Source organism: Portunus trituberculatus, chromosome 6 (assembly GCF_017591435.1).
Source record: "Portunus trituberculatus isolate SZX2019 chromosome 6, ASM1759143v1, whole genome shotgun sequence".
Classification (NCBI taxonomy): domain Eukaryota; kingdom Metazoa; phylum Arthropoda; class Malacostraca; order Decapoda; family Portunidae; genus Portunus; species Portunus trituberculatus.
In genome coordinates this window covers 5,203,889-5,225,281 of record NC_059260.1, presented here as the reverse complement: position 1 = coordinate 5,225,281, position 21,393 = coordinate 5,203,889, and the positions used below count along the sequence as shown (strand labels likewise).

The following is a 21,393-nucleotide window of genomic DNA, read 5'->3' as shown; positions in this document are numbered from 1 at the left end:
ATTCTTTTCACACTAACTTTAGGAAGGAATGAAAAGATGGGAAAAATATCACACTCAGTTAATGAATAGATGAAAAATGAAAAAAAAAAACTAATTGCTAATCGGTTGGGAAAATGAAAAAAAATATATATATCACTAACTTAATGAATGAATGAAAAGATGAAAAAATATCACACTCAGTTAATGAAGGGTGAAATATGAGAAAAAAACCACATTAACACATTATTGGGGTGAAAAGATAAGACATTCTTTTCACACTATATTAATGAAGGAATGAAGAGATAGAAAACTCCCACACTCAGTTAATGAATAGGTGAAAAGATGAGAAAAATACCACATACTAACTGGTTGAAAAATGAGAACGTGAAAAATGGATAAAAAAACACCACAACATACTAACGGGTTCAAAAATGACAACAGGTGAAAAGAAGAGAATAATACCACAATAACTTACTAACGAGTTGAAAAGAAGACATATTTTCAACCTAATAACATTGCACAGAATAAAGTTAATGACAAATACACCACAGCACGATTAATTAACGACTCTCAAGGTCAGACCACGTGAGTTGCCTTAAATTACACCTAACAAAAAAGAAAAAATATATCACACTCATTAATTAGGCCAATATAGATAAATGAAAGGTAAATATATTAAACAGTCTATTAATTAAGACACTAATATTTCAGGTAACACTAGACTTAATTAGAGATCAGTAATTAAGAGGTATAATGTTTAAGGTGAATAAGGTAATGATAAAGGTAAGGACAGGTGACATGCAGGTAAATATAGGTAAGAGAGAACACCTGTCATTAGGGATAGGTAAGAAGAGACAAGCCTTTAGGTCAGCTTAGGTAAGGAACACTCAAAATATAAACTAGATGTAATGGAAGGCAAGCACAAGAAAGAAGAGGACAAGGAAATGAAGAAATGTGAGGTAAATGTCATGGAAGACAAGGGAAAGAAAAAAGAGTGAAAGAAAATGTCGAAATGTGAATGAAATGTAATGGAAGATAAAAGAAAACAGAGTGAAAGGAAATGGAAAATTATGAAGTAGATGTAATGGAAGTCAAGGAAAAAGAAGTGAAAAAAAACTGGAGAAATGTGAACCAGATGTAATGGAAGGAAAGGAAAAGAAAGAAGGAAAGAAAATTAAAAAAATATATATAAACTAGATGTAATGGAAGACGAGGAAAAATAGAAGAGTGAAAAGAAATGAAGAAATATGAAGCAAATATGAGAAAATAAGAAAAAAAAAGAATGAAAGAAAATAAAAGACAAGGGAATTGAAGATTAGAATCGAGAAACTTTAGGTAAATGTGTGTGGAAAGAAAGGTAGGAAAGGACTCGAAGGCAAATTTAGGTGATCAAGATAGAAAAAGAGAAAAAGATAAATTTAGGTTAGGAAAGGGATCAGAAAAAAAACACGTAAATGAAAGCAATGAAAGGTAGGAAAAAAAATATTAAGGTAAATTTAGGTTAGGAAATGAATAAGGAAAAGAATGTAAAGGTAAATCTAGGTTAGGAATTAAAAAGAGAAGAATATCAAGGCAAATTTAGGAGGCAATAAAAGATAGGAAAAAAAATATTAAGGTAAATTTAGGTTAGAAAATAGAGAAGGAAAAGGAAGTAAAGGTTAGGAATTAGAAAAGAGAAGATTATTAAGGTGAGTATAGGTAGGAAATAAGAATAAGGGAAGCAATGAAGGGTAGGAGAAAATGATATTAAGGTAAATTTAGGTAACAAAGGTAGAAAACAAAGAATATTAAGGCAAATCTCGGTTAGGATAAAGGTAAATGTACGTTAAGGATTAGAAAAGAGAAGATTATCAAGGCAAATTTAAGTAGCAATGAAAGAAAGGAAAAAAAGAATATTAAGGTAAATTTAGGTTAGGAAATGGAGAAAGAAAAGAATGTAAAGGGAAATCTAGGTTAGGAATTAGAAAAGAGAAGATTATCAAGGTGAGTTTAGACAGCAATGAAAGAATATAGGAAGCAATGAAGAGTAGGGAAAAAAAAAGGATATTAAGGTAAATTTATGTTAAAAATGAGAGAAGAAATTAAAGGAATAAAATGTACAGGTAAATCTTGGTTAGGAATTTTTTTTTTTCCAACACTTTGTTTTCCTTGTTAATGTAATTAGAAAAGAGATTATTATGAAGGCAAATCTAGGAGGCAATGAAAGATAAGAAATAAAGAATATTAAGGTAAATCTAGCTTAGGAAATAAAGAAAAATAGGTAAAGATAGAAAAGGTAAATTTAGAAGGCAATTAAGAGACAGGGAAAAATAACATTAAGGTAAATTTATGTTAGGAAGGAAAGATACGATGAGGTAAAGGGTAAAAGATTAAGAATGATATAGGAAGAGGTGACTTTAGGTAAGGAATTACATAAGAAGACAACATTGAGGTAAGGAATTACAGAAGTGAAAATTAGGAAGACAACATTGACGCAAATTCAGGTCAGGAAGAAAATACAGGAAGACAAGTGAGGTAAAATAAGGTCAGGAATTTCACAGGAAGACAACAAGAAGGGAAAATTTAGGTAAGAGGTGACACATTAAAGGAAATTTAGGAGACAGTGAGGAAAATTTAGGTCAGAAGAGACATATTAAGGGAAAATTTAGGTTAGAAATACATTAAGGAAAATTTGGGTAAGAAAAAATATATTAAGGGAAATTTGGGTAAGAAGAGATATTAAGGGAAATTTGGGTAAAGACAGACACATTAAGGGAAATTTGGGTAAAGACAGAAACATTATGGGAAATTTAGGTAAAGACAGAAACATTAAGGGAAATTTAGGAAAAGACAGACACATTAAGGGAAATTTAGGTAAAGACAGACACACGAAGGGAAATATGGGCGAGGAAAGGAGAGACAATTTTAGACAAGAAATAGACTATTAAAGGCAAATATTTTAGCAAGAAATAAAAAATAAGTGATCTAATATATCACCAATAATAATAATAATAATAATAATAATAATAATAATAATAATAAAACAAAGAAGAAGAAGAAGAAGAAGAAGAAGAAGAAAAATCATGTCTTTCCTCAAATACTCTTTTAATACCACCCCCTCCTCTTCCTCCTCCTCCTCCTCCTCCTCCTCCTCTTTTCCCATACACCGTCCCCTCTTTCCTCCCTCTTCATTTCCTCTCACCCTTGTCTCACTTCCTATCTCTCTCTCTCTCTCTCTCTCTCTCTCTCTCTCAAGCATCTCATAATTTATCAGTCTGCCTATTACTCTTTTCATTTGTTTCTTTATTTATTCACTTATGTGTGTGTGTGTGTGTGTGTGTGTGTGTGTGTGTGTGTGTGTGTGTGTGTGTGTGTGTGTGTACAGCGGTGAAAATGTCTAGAGATAGTTTGTCTGGCTTCTCTCTCTCTCTCTCTCTCTCTCTCTCTCTCTCTCTCTCTCTCTCTCTCTCCTCCCCCACCTCCCCCCCTTCCTTATCACACATACCATGTTCAATTTCCTCTTTGCAATGAACTTAGCCTCAGGAACCCCCTCTCCCTCTCTCTCTCTCTCTCTCTCTCTCTCTCTGCTCTTCCTACGCTCCCTTTCCCTTATCAAGCTTCACCCCCCACCCTCCTCTTACCTCTCCCCACGCCTACTCCTCTTCCTTTCCAGTTGTCCTCCCATCTTTCTCTCATGTTCGTCTTTTTCCTCCTCCTCCTCCTCCTCCTCCTCCTCCTCCTCCTCCTCCTCCTCCTCCTCCTCCTCCTCCTCCTCTTCCTCCTCCTCCTCTTCCCTTCCCGTTCATATATTGGTTTTGATACTGCGTGTAAGAAAAATATTGATTCATTATCATTATTATTATTATTACTATCATCATTATTATTATCCTTATTATTGTTATTATTATTATTACTATTATCGTTGTTCTTCTGATATATGTATTTCTTTAACTTTCTCCCTTTCTCTTCGCCACTTAAATTCTCTCTCTCTCTCTCTCTCTCTCTCTCTCTCTCTCTCTAATCCCTTATATTCCTTATTATTTCCCCTTTGCATTTTCTTGCTCCTTCGCTTTCTCTGTTCTGCTCCTCCCCCCCCTCCTCCTCCTCCTCCCTTATTCTTCCCTCTCTCTCTTTTCTCTTCTCTTCTCAATCCTTTATATTCTTTGTCCCTTGTTAATGGTCCTCTCTCTCCTTTGTTCTCCTGCTCTCTCTCTCTCTCTCTCTCTCTCTCTCTCTCTCTCTCTCTCTCGGGTAAGAGGATTAAAAGGTAATATTTGTATGGCTCTCAACATCCAATAATGATAACACTAATAGTAATAATAATAATAGTTATAATAGTAATAATAATAATAATAATAATAATAATAAATAATAATAATAATAATAATAATAATAATAATAATAATAATCTATGGCAAGAATATCTGATTTGTGAGAAATGACTAAAATAGAAATTAAAAGAATATATGTTTTGTTTTGTGTCTGGAAGAGAGAGAGAGAGAGAGAGAGAGAGAGAGAGAGAGAGAGAGAGAGAGAGAGAGAGAGAGAGAGAGGTAGAACATAGGTTAGGTAAAGGACGTTAGGTAAAGGACTGATATATATACATTCTCTCTCTCTCTCTCTCTCTCTCTCTCTCTCTCTCTCTCTCTACATTCCAAATATTCTAGGGCTTCAAACACACACACACACACACACACACACACACACACACACACACACACACACACACACACACACACACACACACAGACACACACAGGAATTAAAGAAAAGTTCCCATTAGCGGAGAAAAGTTGAGAGAGAGAGAGAGAGAGAGAGAGAGAGAGAGAGAGAGAGAGAGAGAGAGAGAGAGAGAGAGAGAGAGAGAGAGAGAGGAGGGGAGATTAAGAAGTATTGAGGAAGACACAGGGGGGAGATTATAGGAGGAGGAGGAGGAGGAGGAGGAGGAGGAGGAGGAGGAGGAGGAGGAGGAGGAGGAGGAAAAACATAGGAGACCATATAAGATCACACACACACACACACACACACACACACACACACACACACACACACACACACACACACATTCAAAATTATCTTCTTTTCTTCCCTCCTGTCTTTTTTTTGGGGGGAGGAGGAGAAGGAGGAGGAGGAGAGGAAAAGATGTAAGGGAAAGAGGAAGGGAGGAGAGATGGAGGAAAAAAAGGGGGGAGAGGGAAGGGATGAGGTTTCCTGTCCTTATCTCCTTCCTTTCTCTCCTCTCCTTTCTCCTCCTCCTCCTCCTCCTCCTCCTGAAGCATCGTAAGAGTACCATTGTGGAGAGAGAGAGAGAGAGAGAGAGAGAGAGAGAGAGAGAGAGAGAGAGAGAGAGAGAGAGAGAGAGAGAGAGAGAGAGTGTGTGTGTGTGTGTGTGTGTGTGTGTGTGTGTGTGTGTGTGTGTGTGTGTGTGTGTGTGTGTGTGTGTTACAAGTAGTACATACCATGTTTAAATCCCCCTCCCTAAGCTCCCCCGCCCCCCTTAAAAACACTAATCAAGAAAATAAAGGAAAATAAAGAGGAAAAACAAAAATAAAGAAAATTAAAGAAAAAAAGGGAAATAGGAAATAAAAGTTAAACACGACAATACACAAGAGAGAGAGAGAGAGAGAGAGAGAGAGAGAGAGAGAGAGAGAGAGAGAGAGAGAGAGAGAGAGAGAGAGAGAGAGAGAGAGAGAGAAATATTATCCAATCAATCTGTTATCTGGAAGAGGAAAGAAAAAAGGAAAAAAAGAAAGAAAGAAGGATTTCAGGCACAGAAAGGAAGGAAGGAAGGAAGGAAGGAAGGAAGGACCTACAAATGTATATAATAAATGAAGGAAATGAAAGAAACAAAGAGAAGGAAGAAAAGATTGGAAGCACAGAGAAAGTGAATGAAGAAGAATTATTAAGAGGTACACAATAATGGATCAGAAGGAGGAGGAGGAGGAGGAGGAGGAGGAGAAAATCCAGGAAAGAAAAAGAAACAACAGGAGCAAGGAGGAAGTGATAACAAGAACGTGAATAAGAAAAAAAAGGGATGAGGAGGAAGAGGAAGAGGAAGAGGAAGAAGAAGAAAAGGAAGAGAGAATATCAAAAACAAGATAAAGAAGAACAAGAAATATAATGAAGAACAAGAACAAGAACAATAATAACAAGAATGAGGATGAGGAGTGAAGAAGAAGAAGAAGAGGAAGAAGAAGAAGACGAAGAAGAAGAACAACAACAACAACAAGTAAAAGAAAAAGAAAAAAAACAAAAGAAAGAAAAAGAATATGAAGAAGAATGAAAAAAAATGAATAAAGAGACAGAAGACAAGGATGAGGATGAAGAGGAGCGAATAAAAAGAAGAACAAGAACAATAACAATAACAATCAGGAAGAGGAGACGTACACAAGAGCAACACAAACAATGAATGAAGAGGAGAATGAAGAGAAAGGATGGAAATAAAGATGGAGGATGATAAAGCAGAACAAGAGCAAAAAATATGAATGAATGAGGAGAATGATGAAGAAGAAGAAGAAGAAGAAGAAGAAGAAAAAGAATTATAAAAATAAGAATGAATGATGAAAAGGAGGGTAAGAAGAATACGAACAAGAAGAAGAAGAAGAAGAAGAAGAAGATGAAGGACACAACATAGTGAGGAAGAAGGTGAAAATGACGATGGAGGATGAGAAGAAGAACATGACCAATGATAATACTAAGAATGAGGAGGAGGAGGAGGAGGAGGAGGAGGAGGAAGGAAAGATGAGAAAGGATGGAGCAAAGGAGGAGGAGGAAAAGAAGAAGTAAATAACAAGAACAATAATAAAAATAATGAAAGAATAAAGAGGAGAAAGAAGAGAAGAAAAAGAAGAAGAATAAAAGAATGAAGAAGGGAAGAATGAAGTAAATAACAAGAATAAGAGTAATAATAAAAAAGAAGAATGAAGGAAGAGAAGGATGAGAAAATAACAAGAACAAAAATACAGAAGAATGAAGGAAGAGGAGGAGAATGAAGAGACAGGTGAAGAGAAGGACAAGAAGAAGAGTAACAATAAAAAGAAGAATGAAGGAAGAGAAGGAAAAGTAAATAACAAAAGAGCAAGAACAAAGAATGAAGGAAGAGGAGAAAAATGGAGAATGATAATAAAAAAGAATGAAAGAGTGGAGAGGATAAGAATGAAGTAAATAACAAGATCAACAATAAAAAGAATGAAGGAAGAGGAGAAAAATGAAGAGAAGAATGAGAAATAACAAGAGCAATGATAATAAAAGAACATAATAAATGACAAAAAAGAAGAAGAAAGAAGAAAGAATGAAGATAAGAATGAAGTAATAATAAGAACAACAATGAATGAAGATGAGGAGAATGAAAAAGAAGGATGATAAAATAAGAACAAGAGCAATTAAAGAAGAATGAATGAAAAAGAGAAGAACGAAAAGTAAATAACAAAACCAAGAGAAATAAAAATAGAAGAATGAATGAAGAGGAGAAAATGAAAATAACAAGAACAGTAAGAAGAATGAATAAGAAGGAGAATGAAGAAAAGGAAGATAAATAACAAGAACAATAAAAATAAAGAGGAATGAATGAAGAGGATAAGAATGAAGTAAATAACAATAATTAAAAAAGAATGAAGAGAAGGAAGAGAAATAACAATAACAATAACAATAAAGAGGAATGAATGAAGAGGATAAGAATGAACTAAATAACAATAATAAAAAAAAGAATGAAGAGAAAGCAAATTAGGATGAGGATGAGTAGGATGAGGATGGGTAGGGTGAGGTATGAGGGGTGAGGTATGAGGTATGATGGGTGAGGGGTGGGGTGCCCTTACCTTGCCCTGCATGAGGAGCCTCATGGAGAGAGAGGCTGCGGGGCCTTCATTCTTGACATCTAACGCAGCCATACCGAGGGGTGGTGGTGGAGGTGGTGGAGTGGTGGAGTGGAGTGGAGTGGTGGGGGTGGCGGGCGCTGGGCACTAATGTTTGGGCAGGGTGTGTGGGCTTGACGGGGCTGGGCTGGGCTGGCAGGCTGGTGGTGGTGGTGGTGGTGTGGTGGTGGTGGTGGTGTGGTATTGTGGTGGTGGTGGTGGTGGTGGGGGGGCTGGTCTGGGATGTGGGGCGACACGGTCTGTGGGGAATATGGAGACCCAGTCAAAGGCGGAACTAACTGCAGGGTACATACACACAGGGGCACACACACACACACACACACACACACACACACACACACACACACACACACACACACACACCTTAATCAAAATTTCATACATTAATCCAATTTTTTTTTTTTTTTAGTTATACAGTTTGACTCTCTCTCTCTCTCTCTCTCTCTCTCTCACTCACACTCACTGATAAACAAAGCAACTATTTCATGCTTTGGATTATGCTGAGAGAGAGAGAGAGAGAGAGAGAGAGAGAGAGAGAGAGAGAGAGAGAGAGAGAGAGAGAGAGAGAGAGAGAGAGAGAGAATATCTGGAAAAATACACAAGAATCAATGAACTTGTAGAAAGAAAAAGAAAAGAAAGAAAGAAAGAAAGAAAGAATAGGGAAACGAAGAGAAAAGAAAAAGGAAAAGAAAAGATAGAAAGAGAAAGAAGACAATGGCAGGGAAGGAAAAGGGAAAAAGGAAAAGGGAAAGGGGGAAAACTAAAGGGAGAGGGAGATGCAAAGGGAGAGAGGAATGGATGAGGGAGAGGATAGAGGGGAGAGGGAAGAGGGAAGAGGGAGAGGGAAGAGGAGGAGGAGGGGGGAATGGGAGACAGGTAACAAAATATCCACAACTCTTAAAAAAAATAATAATAAAGAAAGAAAAAGCAAAAAAAAAACTATTCTGCCAATTTTGTCTGAAGAATTTGTGGTCTGGAATCCTGCCTTTGTTTTGGAGGAGGAGGAGGAGGAGGAGGAGGAGGAGGAGGAGGAGGAGGAGGAGGAGGAGGAGGAGGAGGAATGAAAGCCGGAAAAGTAAGGGAAGGTTTTAGAGACAGAATAAAGAATGAAAAAAAAGGAAGGAAGGAAGGAAGGAAGGAAGGAAGGAAGGAAGGAAGGAAGGAAGGAAGGGATAGGAGAAGACGAAGATATGATAGAGGAATAATTAGAGAAGAGATGATGATGAGAGGAAACAAGAGGAGAGGAGAGGAATAAAGAAGAGGAAGAGCAAGAAAACTGAAGGAAGGGAAGGAAGGAAAGAAGGAAGAAGGGAAAGAATGGTAGTAAGGAAAGTGCAAAGGAATAGATGAAAGTTAAAACGGAGGAAAAGGGAAAATGAGAGGAAAACAGAGGAAAAGAAGGAAAAAAGTAAGAAATTGGAAGGATGAAGAGAAAAAAGAAGATAAATGGAGGAAAAACAAAAAACGATAAAATAAATACACAGAGGAGGAGGAAGAGGAGGAGGAGGAAGAGGAGGAGGAAGAGGAAGAGGAAGAGGAAGAGGTGCGTACTAATAAAACCAAATTATAAAAATGTAAACCTGAAACACACACACACACACACACACACACACACACACACACACACACACACACACACAGAGGGGGGGCATAAACGTACATAAAAAGGGTTACACATAAGTACACATGACAAGAACACGTACATGGGACTAGGGTAAGAAGGGGGGGGATATTGGGGATGGGGGGAGGGGAACACGTACACAGGTACACACACAGGGGAGGGGGAGGGGGAGGGGGAGGGAAACATGGAGGAAAAAAAAAAAATGCGTACACGTTAAAGAAAACACACATACACACATACACACACACGTATATGTTATAAATACGTACATATGTAGAGAAAAAATGTTCACACACACGCACACGCACGCACACACACACACACACACACACACACACACACACACTAAAATTACTTATCTTAATATCAAATAAACTAATAATAATAACAACAATAATAATAATAATAATAATAACAAAATCATCATCATCATTATACCTGAGACGCTCCCCCACCATCGCCCCCCCATCACAAGTAAGCGTATCCCGCCCAATTCTCTCTCTCTCTCTCTCTCTCTCTCTCTCTCTCTCATTATTTGCTATTTATTAATCACCTATATAATTATCCATTTTCTTTCCTCTCTCCTCTCCCTTACTCTCACTTTCCTTCTCGCTCTCACTTTTCCTTCTCTCTCTCTCTCTCTCTCTCTCTCTCTCTCTCTCCGATTGTATTGAAGGAAACTCATTGCTATTAATTATTAGATATTAGAGAGAGAGAGAGAGAGAGAGAGAGAGAGAGAGAGAGAGAGAGAGAGAGAGAGAGAGAGAGAGAGAGAGAGAGAGAGAGAGCTGGCAGGAACAGTGAGACAGCATCGATTCTCTCCAACCCTCCTTCCTCTCCTCCCTGTCGAGGAGGAGGAGGAGGAGGAGGAGGAGGAGGAGGAGGAGGAGGAGGAGGAGGAGGAGGAGGAGGAGGAGGAGGAGGAGGAGGAGGAGGAAACGGAGCTTGTCACAGTCACGCCCTTAACCACACACACACACACACACACACACACACACACACACACACACACACACACACACACACACACATTTGCGTCCATTCTGAATGTCTGTACGTCTGTCTGTCTTGATTCAACCCGGTTTCTCTCTCTCTCTCTCTCTAATAAAAGTCAACGTTATGATTTCACGAATTTGAAAGACTAATGCAACTTGAATGTGTGTGTGTGTGTGTGTGTGTGTGTGTGTGTGTGTGTGTGTGTGTGTGTGTGTGTGTGTGTGTGTGTGTGTGTGTGCGTTTCACTTCAGGCCGGCAACAAAAAACCAGAGGGTGAGCCAATTAAACAAAATAAACAGCGTCACTACAAACAAACAAACAAACAAACAAACAAACAGGCAAACAATAGACGTATACATATAATCTTTTTTTTTCTTTTCATTTCATTCTTTTTGTCTTTATTTTCTTTTCCTTTCGTTCATTCATTGCGGCGAAGGAAACCAAACAATGTGGGAAGGATTTCAAAACAACAGTGAATCAGAACATGTCTCCTTATTATCACCGTTAGACACTGCTTGGGGCGACCACGAGGAGGAGGAGGAGGAGGAGGAGGAGGAGGAGGAGGAGGAGGAGGAGGAGGAGGAGGAGGAAAATATACGCTTAATGTCAAAATTGTAAATGAAACTGGAAGATAATTAATAACTACAGGAGGGAGAGGAGGAGGAGGAGGAGGAGGAGGAGGAGGAGGAGGAGGAGGAGGAGGAGGAGGAGGAGGAGGAGGAGGAAAAAAGTAAGTATAGAAATAAAATAAGTGAAAAGAGTAACCAGTCCACGACGAAGAGGAGGAGGAGGAGGAGGAGGAGGAGGAGGAGGAGGAGGAGGAGGAGGAGGAGGAGGAGGAGGAGGAGGAGGAGGAAAGTTACCTGAGAGGGCAGCATCAGACTTTAATTAGAAAAGAATCACCTCCACCTCACCTGTCCATATCAGGTGAGAGAGAGAGAGAGAGAGAGAGAGAGAGAGAGAGAGAGAGAGAGTGCGCGCGCCTACACAATGAATTATATGTCACCAGTACACAGTCGTCGATACTACACCACCACCACCACCACCATTTTTTTTTTTTTTGCCTCTCTCTCTCTTCTTACTCTCTCTCTCTCTCTCTCTCTCTCTCTCTGCTTTTGCTCTTCAATTCCATCTCTACTTTCTCTCCTCTCTTCTAATTCCCTCCATTCTTCTCTCCGTTACCTCCTTTCCTCCACCTCTACATCTCTTTATCTCATTATCTCATTACCTCTCTCTCTCTCTCTCTCTCTCTCTCTCTCTCTTAATTTATTCCATGTCTATCTTCTTCATTTCACTATCAAAATTTACATCTCTCTCTTTTTCCTTCATCATCATCATTATCATCATCATCATCATCATTTTTATCTCCATCTTTCCTTCATTCTCTCTCCCAGTCTCTTTCCTTCCACGTGTTCTCTCAATCCTATTCTTTTCCTCCTCCTCCTCCTCCTCCTCCTGCACATCATTCCTTCCTTGCACGTGTCTCCTCATCCTCCTCCTCCTCCTCCTCCTCCTCCTCCTCCTCCTCACCACCACCACTACCTTCTCTCCTTCCCTCCATTCTTCCCTCTTCTCTCCTTACATCTAACACGTGGTACTTATATCCTCCTCCTCCTCCTCTTCTTCTTCCTCCTTCAGTAGTCTTTCCTCACCTCTTCTTCGCTCTCTCTCTCTCTCTCTCTCTCTCTCTCTCTCTCTCTCTCTTTCTACCCTCTCAAACACGTGGCACTACTACTCTCTCTCTTACTTGGGTACTGTATCACTATATCACCACCCCCCTCCTGCCCCCTCCCCCCTTCTCTCAGACACAGACACAGACACACACACACACACACACACGGGCTACAGTATCATGCCCCCCGTGCCCCTCCGCCCCCCACAGGCTGGCACGTGTCCAGGGGGGGGGGATGGGGCTTAAGAATACGATAAGCAGGCTAGCCAACAATGAGAGAGAGAGAGAGAGAGAGAGAGAGAGAGAGAGAGAGAGAGAGAGAGAGAGAGAGAGATGCTTGCTTTGTGTGTGTGTGTGTGTGTGTGTGTGTGTGTGTGTGTGTGTGTGTGTGTGTGTGTGTGTGTGTGTGTGTACTAAATGTGCCGTGTATGTATATGTGTATGTTTACTGTTTGCCAAAAGAGATAAAAGTAAAACAGCAAAAATATGACGTGATAAATTTTTCTCGTGTAGACAGTTTGCCAAAAAGAACCCCGCCCCCTACCCGTGTGTGTGTGTGTGTGTGTGTGTGTGTGTGTGTGTGTGTGTGTGTGTGTGTGTGTGTGTGTGTGTGTCTCAAAATAAAAACGGCCATGTGGTTACTTGCAAAATTGTAAGTATATATATAAAAGAAAAAAGGAAAGAAGGAAGGAAAAGAAAGAAATGTTAAGAAAGTATAGGAAGAAAAACAAGACAACTACAAAATAAGAAAAAAAAAATGTATACCTCAAAATTTCTTTCCTACAAAAAAGAGAAGAGGAAAAAAGTTAGTGAAAGGAAAGAAAATAATAGATCAAAACCACAAGGCAATTTAGAATGTAGTAAGATGACAACCAATTTACCCTTTCGCATTAATTAGCATCGTGTGTGTGTGTGTGTGTGTGTGTGTGTGTGTGTGTGTGTGTGTGTGTGTGTGTGTGTGTGTGTGTCGAACCAATAATTCATTTACTCATTCATTCAATTAAACTTAAACAGAATGTCCGATGATGAACGCTCTCTCTCTCTCTCTCTCTCTCTCTCTCTCTCTCTCTCTCTCTTCCCACTAAGAGCCAGTATTGATTACACAACGACAGCTCGCACAACGCAATTAAAACAACGAAAACGATGTGTGTGTGTGTGTGTGTGTGTGTGTGTGTGTGTGTGTGTGTGTGTGTGTGTGTGTGTGTGTGTGTTTTAGAAAATGAGAGAAAACTGTGCGCTCAATATTGCTTTTAAACACAAACTGAAATAAATACAAAGTAACCAGAATAAAATATATAAATTAATAAATAAATGAATAAATAAATGAATGAAAAAATAAATAAAACAGTAAATACAATAAATTAATACGAAAAATATATAAATGTAAACAAATACAATAATAATAATAATAATAATAATAATAATAATAATAATAATCTTGTAGAGCAACATCGCAGTCATTATCACTATCACCACCACCACCATTATCATCATCATCATCATTATCATCACCACCGTGTTTCCATTTTCTTTCTTTGTTCTTGTTCTCTTTCTTCTTCTGCTTCACTTTCCTCCCTTATTTATTTTTCCTCTTAAGAGTTTTCTCACTTTCTTTCATTGTCCATTTCTTTCTTTCTTTCTTTTTCCTCTTTCCCTCTTCATTATTTTGTCTTGGAATATCTTTTAGTGTTTTTATTTATCTATTTTTATCGCACACATGACACTACTTCGTGGCCGTCACACCAGCTGCACGCACGCACGCACACGCGCGCGCGCACACACACACACACACACACACACACACACACACACACACACACACACACACACACACACACACACACACGGCAGGTACGCACGCACGCACGCACGCACACGCACATACGTACACAAAGAATGTTTCCGAGGCTGCAGTGAAAAGAGAGAGAGAGAGAGAGAGAGAGAGAGAGAGAGAGAGATGCGAGACTAGACCGGCGTAAAAGTCGCTACCCTCCTCATCGACAGTCTCTCTCTCTCTCTCTCTCTCTCTCTAAATGCCACGCTCCATTCCGGCAAAACTGAGGCGGTGGAGACGATGACCGTGGTGGTGATGGTGGTGGTGAGAAGCACCAGCACCACCACCACTATCTCATCTCCATCACACACACACACACACACACACACACAGCTGCAGGATCGAGAGGTTTAGGTAACTACTTTGTGAAAAACCATATCTCGTGTGTGTGTGTGTGTGTGTGTGTGTGTGTGTGTGTGTGTGTGTGTGTGTGTGTGTGTATATTTGGCACCACAACTAAACATGTCCACGCGCCCTTGGTTGGTTGGTTGGTCGGAAGATGTGATCCGCGCGCGCGCGCACACACACACGCACACACAGGCAGCATCCCAGGTACAGGAGGAAAAGAAGCAACCAGCGCGCACGCACACACACACACACACACACACACACACACACACACACACTCGCGGCGGTGTGGACGAGAGAGCGAGTCGGGCGGCACTATTGACGCAGGAATGGCAGCAGAAGTAGTAGTAGTAGTAGTGTAGTGGTAGTAGTAGTAGTGGTGGTGGTAGTAGTGGTGGTAGCAGCAGTAGTGGTGTCAGTGGAAGAGTAGGCGTGGCGCGGCGTGGGATACTAACCGGGGGCTAGCGAGGCTGGAGAGGAGTGCGGCGCGAGGCAGGGAGCGGCACTGATGTTGACGCCGCGGGAGTGTGGGTAAGACTGCCAGCTTCCACCAGGGCGGAGCTTTGCCACCCTGCCACCCACCCACCAGCCCACCCACCCAGCCAGAAGCCCCCTCCCTGCCTCACAGCCACCCAGCCAGCCTCACAGCAGCCTCCCTCCCTGCCTCACACAGCCACCCAGCCTCACAGCACCCTCTCTTCCCGTGCCTCACAGCCACCCAGCCTCACAGCATCCTCCACTTCCCTGCCTCACAGCCACCCAGCCTCACATCAGCCTTCCTCCTTACTTCACAGCCACCCAGCCAGCCACGAAGTCCCCCTCACTGCCTCACACTCTGACAGTCAGCCAGCCATCCAGCCTAAATCCCTGCCTCACTCATCCAACCAGCCACCCAGCCAGCCACTCAGCCAGCCAGCCTCCATCCCTGCCTCACACTCAGCCAGTCAGCTTCCCTCCCAGCCTCACAGCCTCCCTCATTCCCAGTCAGCCAGCCAGCCAGCCAGCCCCCATCAAGACCTGCCAGCCATCTACCTAACCTCACATCCCCGTAGCGTCAGTGCCACAGCCACACAACCAGACAACTAGCCACCTTCCCAGCCACCCACTCATACAGACAGACAGAACGCAAAGAAGGTACACAGACACACACACAGACACAGACTGTTTCCCAGCAGCAAGAGAGCAAAGGTACCATACAGACACATAAACAGACATACAGTTTTCCAGCCAGCCAGCCAGCCAGTCAGTCAGTCAGTCAGTCAGTCATCTATCCATCCAGACCTTACCTATTACCTCCCAATACAACCCCTCCCCTACCCTCCCCTCCTCTCCTCCAACACCCCCTACACCAACCCAGCCTACTACAGTCCAGACGTAGGCCGACATATTTTTTTTTTTTCACGCTCAAATCACTCCCAGACTTCCCAGCCTACTTGTACCCTCCTCCCACTCCTCCTCCTCCTCCTACCCTCCCCCCGAGCCACAATCCAGGCCTCTCCTCTTGCCAGATTGGAAATATAAATCCCTTTGCCTAATTGTGTATTACTTATTACATTACCGAGGCTCTTGTTGTTGTTGTTGTTGTTGTTGTTGTTGTTGTTGTTGTTGTTGGTGGTGGTGGTGGTGGTGGTGGTATTGTTGTTGTTGTTGTTTGCCTTTTTAGTTCTTTTCCTTTCTTTCAATCTGTTACCTTTCATTCGTTTTCCTTTCTGATTGGTCTCTCTCTCTCTCTCTCTCTCTCTCTCTCTCTCTCTCTCTCTCTCTCTCTCTCTCTCAGGTTGCAATATTAATTAACACCGTACAGATGTCTCTCCTTTTTCCATTCTGTTGCTCTTCCCTTCATCACTTTTCACTCTTTTCTTTCATATTACTTGTTTTTTTTCATTTTCCCCATTCAGTTTTCCCTCTTTCCTACTACTACTACTACTACTACTACTACTACTACTACTACTACTACTACTACTACTACTACTACTACTACTACTATTACCACTACTAGTCTAGGTCAAGTTGCCACATTGTGAAATATAAATCGAAAAATTTCAATATGTATTCTCTCTCTCTCTCTCTCTCTCTCTCTCTCTCTCTCTCCTATTTCACCACTCCATTTTTTCCTCTCCTCTCCTCTCCTCTCTCTCTCTCTCTCTCTCTCTCTCTCTCTCTCTTTCTCTCACATTCCTCCTTCATCTCTTGTCTATTCCTCTTCAACTCTCTCTCTCTCTCTCTCTCTCTCTCTCTCTCTCTCTCTCTCTCTCTCTCTTTGACCCCTTTCTCTTAACCCTTTTTTGATGATGATGATGATGATGATGATGATGATGATGGTGGTGGTGGTGGTGGTGGTGGTGGTGATTTTATGATTATGTAACTTAACGAAGGTAGGTGTCTCTCTCTCTCTCTCTCTCTCTCTCTCTCTCTCTCGGCTTTAAACGTACAAAACAAATCTTATAACAAAAGTTTAGGTCTCTTCTCTCTCTCTCTCTCTCTGTAACAGATTTAAGAACTGAAGGAGGAGAGAGAGAGAGAGAGAGAGAGAGAGAGAGAGAGAGAGAGAGAGAGAGAGAGAGAGAGAGAGAGAGAGAGAGAGAGAGAGAGAGAGAGAGAGAGAGAGAGAGACTAGGGGAATCAAATAAAGAAAAGGAAAAGAGAAAGATGAAAGGAACAGCACAAACAAAATAAAGTAGACACAGACAGAGAGAGAGAGAGAGAGAGAGAGAGAGAGAGAGAGAGAGAGAGAGAGAGAGAGAGAGAGAGAGAGAGAGAGAGAGAGAGAGAGAGAGAGAGAGGGGGAGAGGTAAGCAAATGGGGAGTAAATTGGCAAGGAAATGGAGAGGAAGAGAAAATACAACATGAAAGAGGAGGAGGAGGAGGAGGAGGAGGAGGAGGAGCAGGAGCAGGAGCAGGAGGAGGAGGAGGAGGAGGAGGAGGAGGAGGAGATCGTCAGCACAAATTATTTTTCCCTCACCTCTATCATCTCTTCTGCTCTCCTCCTCCTCCTCCTCCTCCTCCTCCTCCTCCTCCTCCTCCTCCTCCTCCTCCTCCTCCTTCTCCTCCCATCTCAATCTCAGTTTCATACCCAGGATTGAGAGAGAGAGAGAGAGAGAGAGAGAGAGAGAGAGAGAGAGAGAGAGAGAGAGAGAGAGAGAGAGAATATTCCTATATAAGATTAAGCCGTCTTCTCTTCTTCTCTCTCTCTCTCTCTGATAGGTTAATATGAAATCTTTGATAGCGAGAGAGAGAGAGAGAGAGAGAGAGAGAGAGAGAGAGAGAGAGAGAGAGAGAGAGAGAGAGAGAGAGAGAGAGAGAGAGAGAGAGAGAGAGAGAGAGAGAGAGTAGATAACGATATGGGTGAGAGGGGAAAAAAACGAGGCAGGTAAGAAAAAGAACAAGGAGAGGGAAAGATATGGGAGAGGGGAGAGAGAGAGAGAGAGGGAGAGAGAGAGAGAGAGGGAGAGAGGGAGAGGGGAAAAAGGTCCCTTACTTTACGAGGTGTCGGTAATTGCCTCTTGTAAACACCTCTCCCTTTCCCCTCTTCCTCTCCCTCTCCCTCCCCTCAGTTGTCCTCTCCTTTTCCCCTCACTTCCCCTCCTTAGCGAATCATGTTATTCCACACAAATTGCCCGAAGCTGCATGGGAGAGGGGAGAAGGGAGAGGGGAGAGGGAGAGGGAGAGAGAGAGGAGAGAGAGGGGAGAGAGAGAGAGAGGAAGAGGGAGAGGATAAGGAATAGACAGGGATGTGCTGAGAGAGAGAGAGAGAGAGAGAGAGAGAGAGAGAGAGAGAGAGAGAGAGAGAGAGAGAGAATGAAAAAATGGGTTTGACTTTCCATCATTCTCTTCTCTCTCTCTCTCTCTCTCTCTCTCTCTCTCTCTCTCTCTCTCTCTCTCTCTCTCTCTCTCTCTCTGTCAATAATTTACACCCAGGTAAGAGGCACCTCAGACTTGGTAATTAATAATACGTGGCGTGTTAGCTAAAGATGATGTGCTGGCGTCATCTGTGTTACCTGTCCCTTCATTACAGGTAAGGCATTGTTCCCTGGTGCGCGTCAATGGGACTCGGTTGGCGGTGGTGTTCTAAGTAAGGTGCTATGTCTGTTTTACCTTTGTGTTGTCGTTGTTGTTATTGGTGGTGGTGGTGGTGGTTGGGTAAGGTAACACAAGATACGGTACGCTTAGGTAAGGAAAGGTACGGTGAGGTATTGACAGGTAGCAAGGCAAGCACTAACACACGTCAACACTTTAAAGAGAATACGTGAAGTGTATGGGGGGTTCAAAGTACAGGTAACATCATCATCATCATCATCAGGTGACACACTAGCTCACCTGCACGTAATTAGCAGGGCAGGTGTTTAGTAAAGGTGTGGAGGGAAATGTGTTGTATAAGTGAGGTGTGTCTTGCCTCTTAGTGTGTTGCCTGAGTGTTTGAAGTGTTGTCTGGGTACGTGTGTGTGTGTGTGTGTGTGTGTGTGTGTGTGTGTGTGTGTGTGTGTGTGTGTGTGTGTGTGTGTGTGTGTGTGTGTGTGTGTGTGTGTGTGTTACTGTTACGGTAAAAGTAGTAGTAGTAGTAGTAGTAGTAGTAGTAGTAGTAGTAGTAGTAGTAGTAGTAGTAGTAGTAATAATAATAATAATAATAATAATAATAATAATAATAATAATGATAATAATAATAATAATAATAATGATAATGATATAATAATAATAATAATAATAACAATAATAACGAAAATAAAAATAATAATAATAATAAGTGCAGTGTGTGTGTGTGTGTGTGTGTGTGTGTGTGTGTGTGTGTGTGTGTGTGTGTGTGTGTCCACTCCACAACCTCCATCTCCTCCTCTCCTCCCTCCCTCCTCCTCCTCCCTCCTCCTCCTCCTCCTCCTCCCTCTGTTTTGACCTGGATCCCTCCTCCTTCATCTTTCTCTCTTCTCTTTCTCCTCAACCTCTCCCTCCTGCTCTCACTCCCTCTCCTCCACCACCACCACCACCACCACCACCTTCTCCACCACCACCACCACCACCACCACCACCACCACCACCATCCTCCTCCTCCTCCTCCTCCACCTTTTGTCCCTGGTACCTCATTAAATCTTGGTCCACGAGGAGGAGGAGGAGGAGGAGGAGGAGGAGGAGGAGGAGGAGGAGGAGGAGGAGGAGGAGGAGGAGGAGGAGGAGGAGGAGGAGGAGGAGAAGGATGGAGAGAAAGAAAAGGAAGGAAAGAAGGAAGGAAAGAAAACGAAAAAAAGGAAGGAAATAAAGAAAGAGAGAAAGAAAGGAGAGAAAGAAAGAAGGAAGGAAGAAAGAAAGAAAGGAAAAAGAAAGAAAGAAAGAAAGAAAGAAAGAAACAAGGAAGGAAGAAGGAAGGAAGAAAGGAAGGAAGGAAGGATAAAACAACAAAATGGAAGCTGTGATTATAGAAAATGAAGTAAGAAAAATAAAGAAAGGAGGAGGAGGAGGAGGAGGAGGAGGAGGAGGAGGAGGAGGAGGAGGAGGAGGAGGAGGAGGAGGAGGGTTATAGAAAGACATCATTCCAAGTCTCTGGAGTAAAGATCTTTTTGGAGGTAAGAATCTACTCTCTCTCTCTCTCTCTCTCTCTCTCTCTCTCTCTCTCTCTCTCTCTCTCTCCATATTTTAACATCCTCATAAACTCTCACTGCTTGCTTTTGTTTCCTTCCTCCTCCTCCCTCCCTCCCTCCCTCCAGTCTTCTTTCACTCATCCTGCTCCCTTCTTTTTACTCTCCCTCCCTCCCACTCCCTCCCCCTCTCTCTTTCTCTCCCAAGGTGTGGAGGTAAACAGGGAGACTAACATTCACTTTGTAACGCATCTAAGACACGTGAAAGGGAGAGAGAGGGAGAGGGAGAGAAAGACGTCTGAAGGAAGAAAGGAAAGGGAGGGTGAGAGGGGAGAGAGAGGGGAGAGGAGCAGAGGGGAGAGTTTATGAACATGTTAAGAGTAGAAGAAAAAAGAGGTAGAAGAAAGGAGTGAGTGAGTGAGTGAGAGAGAGGGAGAGGAGAGGAGAGGGAGAGGGAAGAGTGAGGGATGGAAGGAAAGAGATATTCCAGTGACCTAAGATGAGAGAGAGAGAGAGAGAGAGAGAGAGAGAGAGAGAGAGAGAGAGAGAGAGAGAGAGAGAGAGAGAGAGAGAGAGAGGGTGTATTTAGTTCTTTAAGATGACAACAAAAAGGATCGACCGCTCTCTCTCTCTCTCTCTCTCTCTCTCTCTCAGGCGTAATGATCCAACACCAACAATCTCGTATAATTGTTCTCCTCCTCCTCCCTCTCTCTCTCTCTCTCTCTCTCTCTCTCTCTCTAAAAATGATAAGTAGAAAGGGGAATTAAAGGGACTGAAATAAAAGATAACACAATAAAATGAGGAAGAGATAAAGGAGAAAGAAAGAGGGGAGAGGGAGAGAGGGGAGAGAAGGGAGAGAGAGAGGGAGAGGGAAAGAGGGAAGAGGGGAGAGGGGAAATATGAGAGGGGAAGAAAAGTGACATTCTTCTCACTCTAATTGGCATTCTTCTTTGCTTCTATTTTCCCCTCTCACTTTCCCCTCCTCCTCCTCCTCCTCCTCCTCCTCCTCCTCCTCCTCCTCTTCTCTTCTCTTCTCCTCTGCGTCTTCTTCCTCTTCATCCTTCTGTTCTTCTTCCTCTTCCTATTATTCTTCCCTCTCTACTAGTTCTTAATCTTATTCCTGCTACTCTCTCTCTCTCTCTCTCTCTCTCTCTCTCTCTCTCTCTCTCTCTCTCTCTCTCTCTCATCTTATTAACTTGAAATATATGTCATTGTTACGGTAGTAGTAGTAGTAGTAGTAGTAGTAGTAGTAGTAGTAGTAGTGTAGTGGTAGTCGTGGTGGTGGTGGTGGTAGTGGTTGTATTGGCTACATCACCATTATTACTAACCTAATACACACACACACACACACACACACACACACACACACACACACACACACACACACACACACAAACACACACCTAATAAAAATGTGTATATAAATAGCAAAAAAATGAAATAAGAGATAAGAAAAGGAGGAGAAAACGAGGAGGAAGAAGAGGAGAAGGGCGGAAGGAAGAAGAAGAAGAAGAAGAAGAAGAAGAAGAA

General features: G+C 42.0%; 1 protein-coding gene across 2 annotated transcripts in view; it reads right to left on the bottom strand.

Moving 5' to 3' along the window:
* LOC123518605 (poly(rC)-binding protein 3-like) overlaps nt 1–21,393 on the bottom strand; it is a 185,268-nt gene that overhangs the window by 67,830 nt on the left and 96,045 nt on the right. For both annotated transcript variants that reach the window (XM_045279506.1, XM_045279511.1), the window contains exon 2: nt 7,773–8,068. In XM_045279506.1, the coding sequence (XP_045135441.1) occupies nt 7,773–7,844 (72 nt within the window). In that variant the 5' untranslated portion in view covers nt 7,845–8,068. The remainder of the gene's footprint in view (nt 1–7,772; nt 8,069–21,393) is intronic.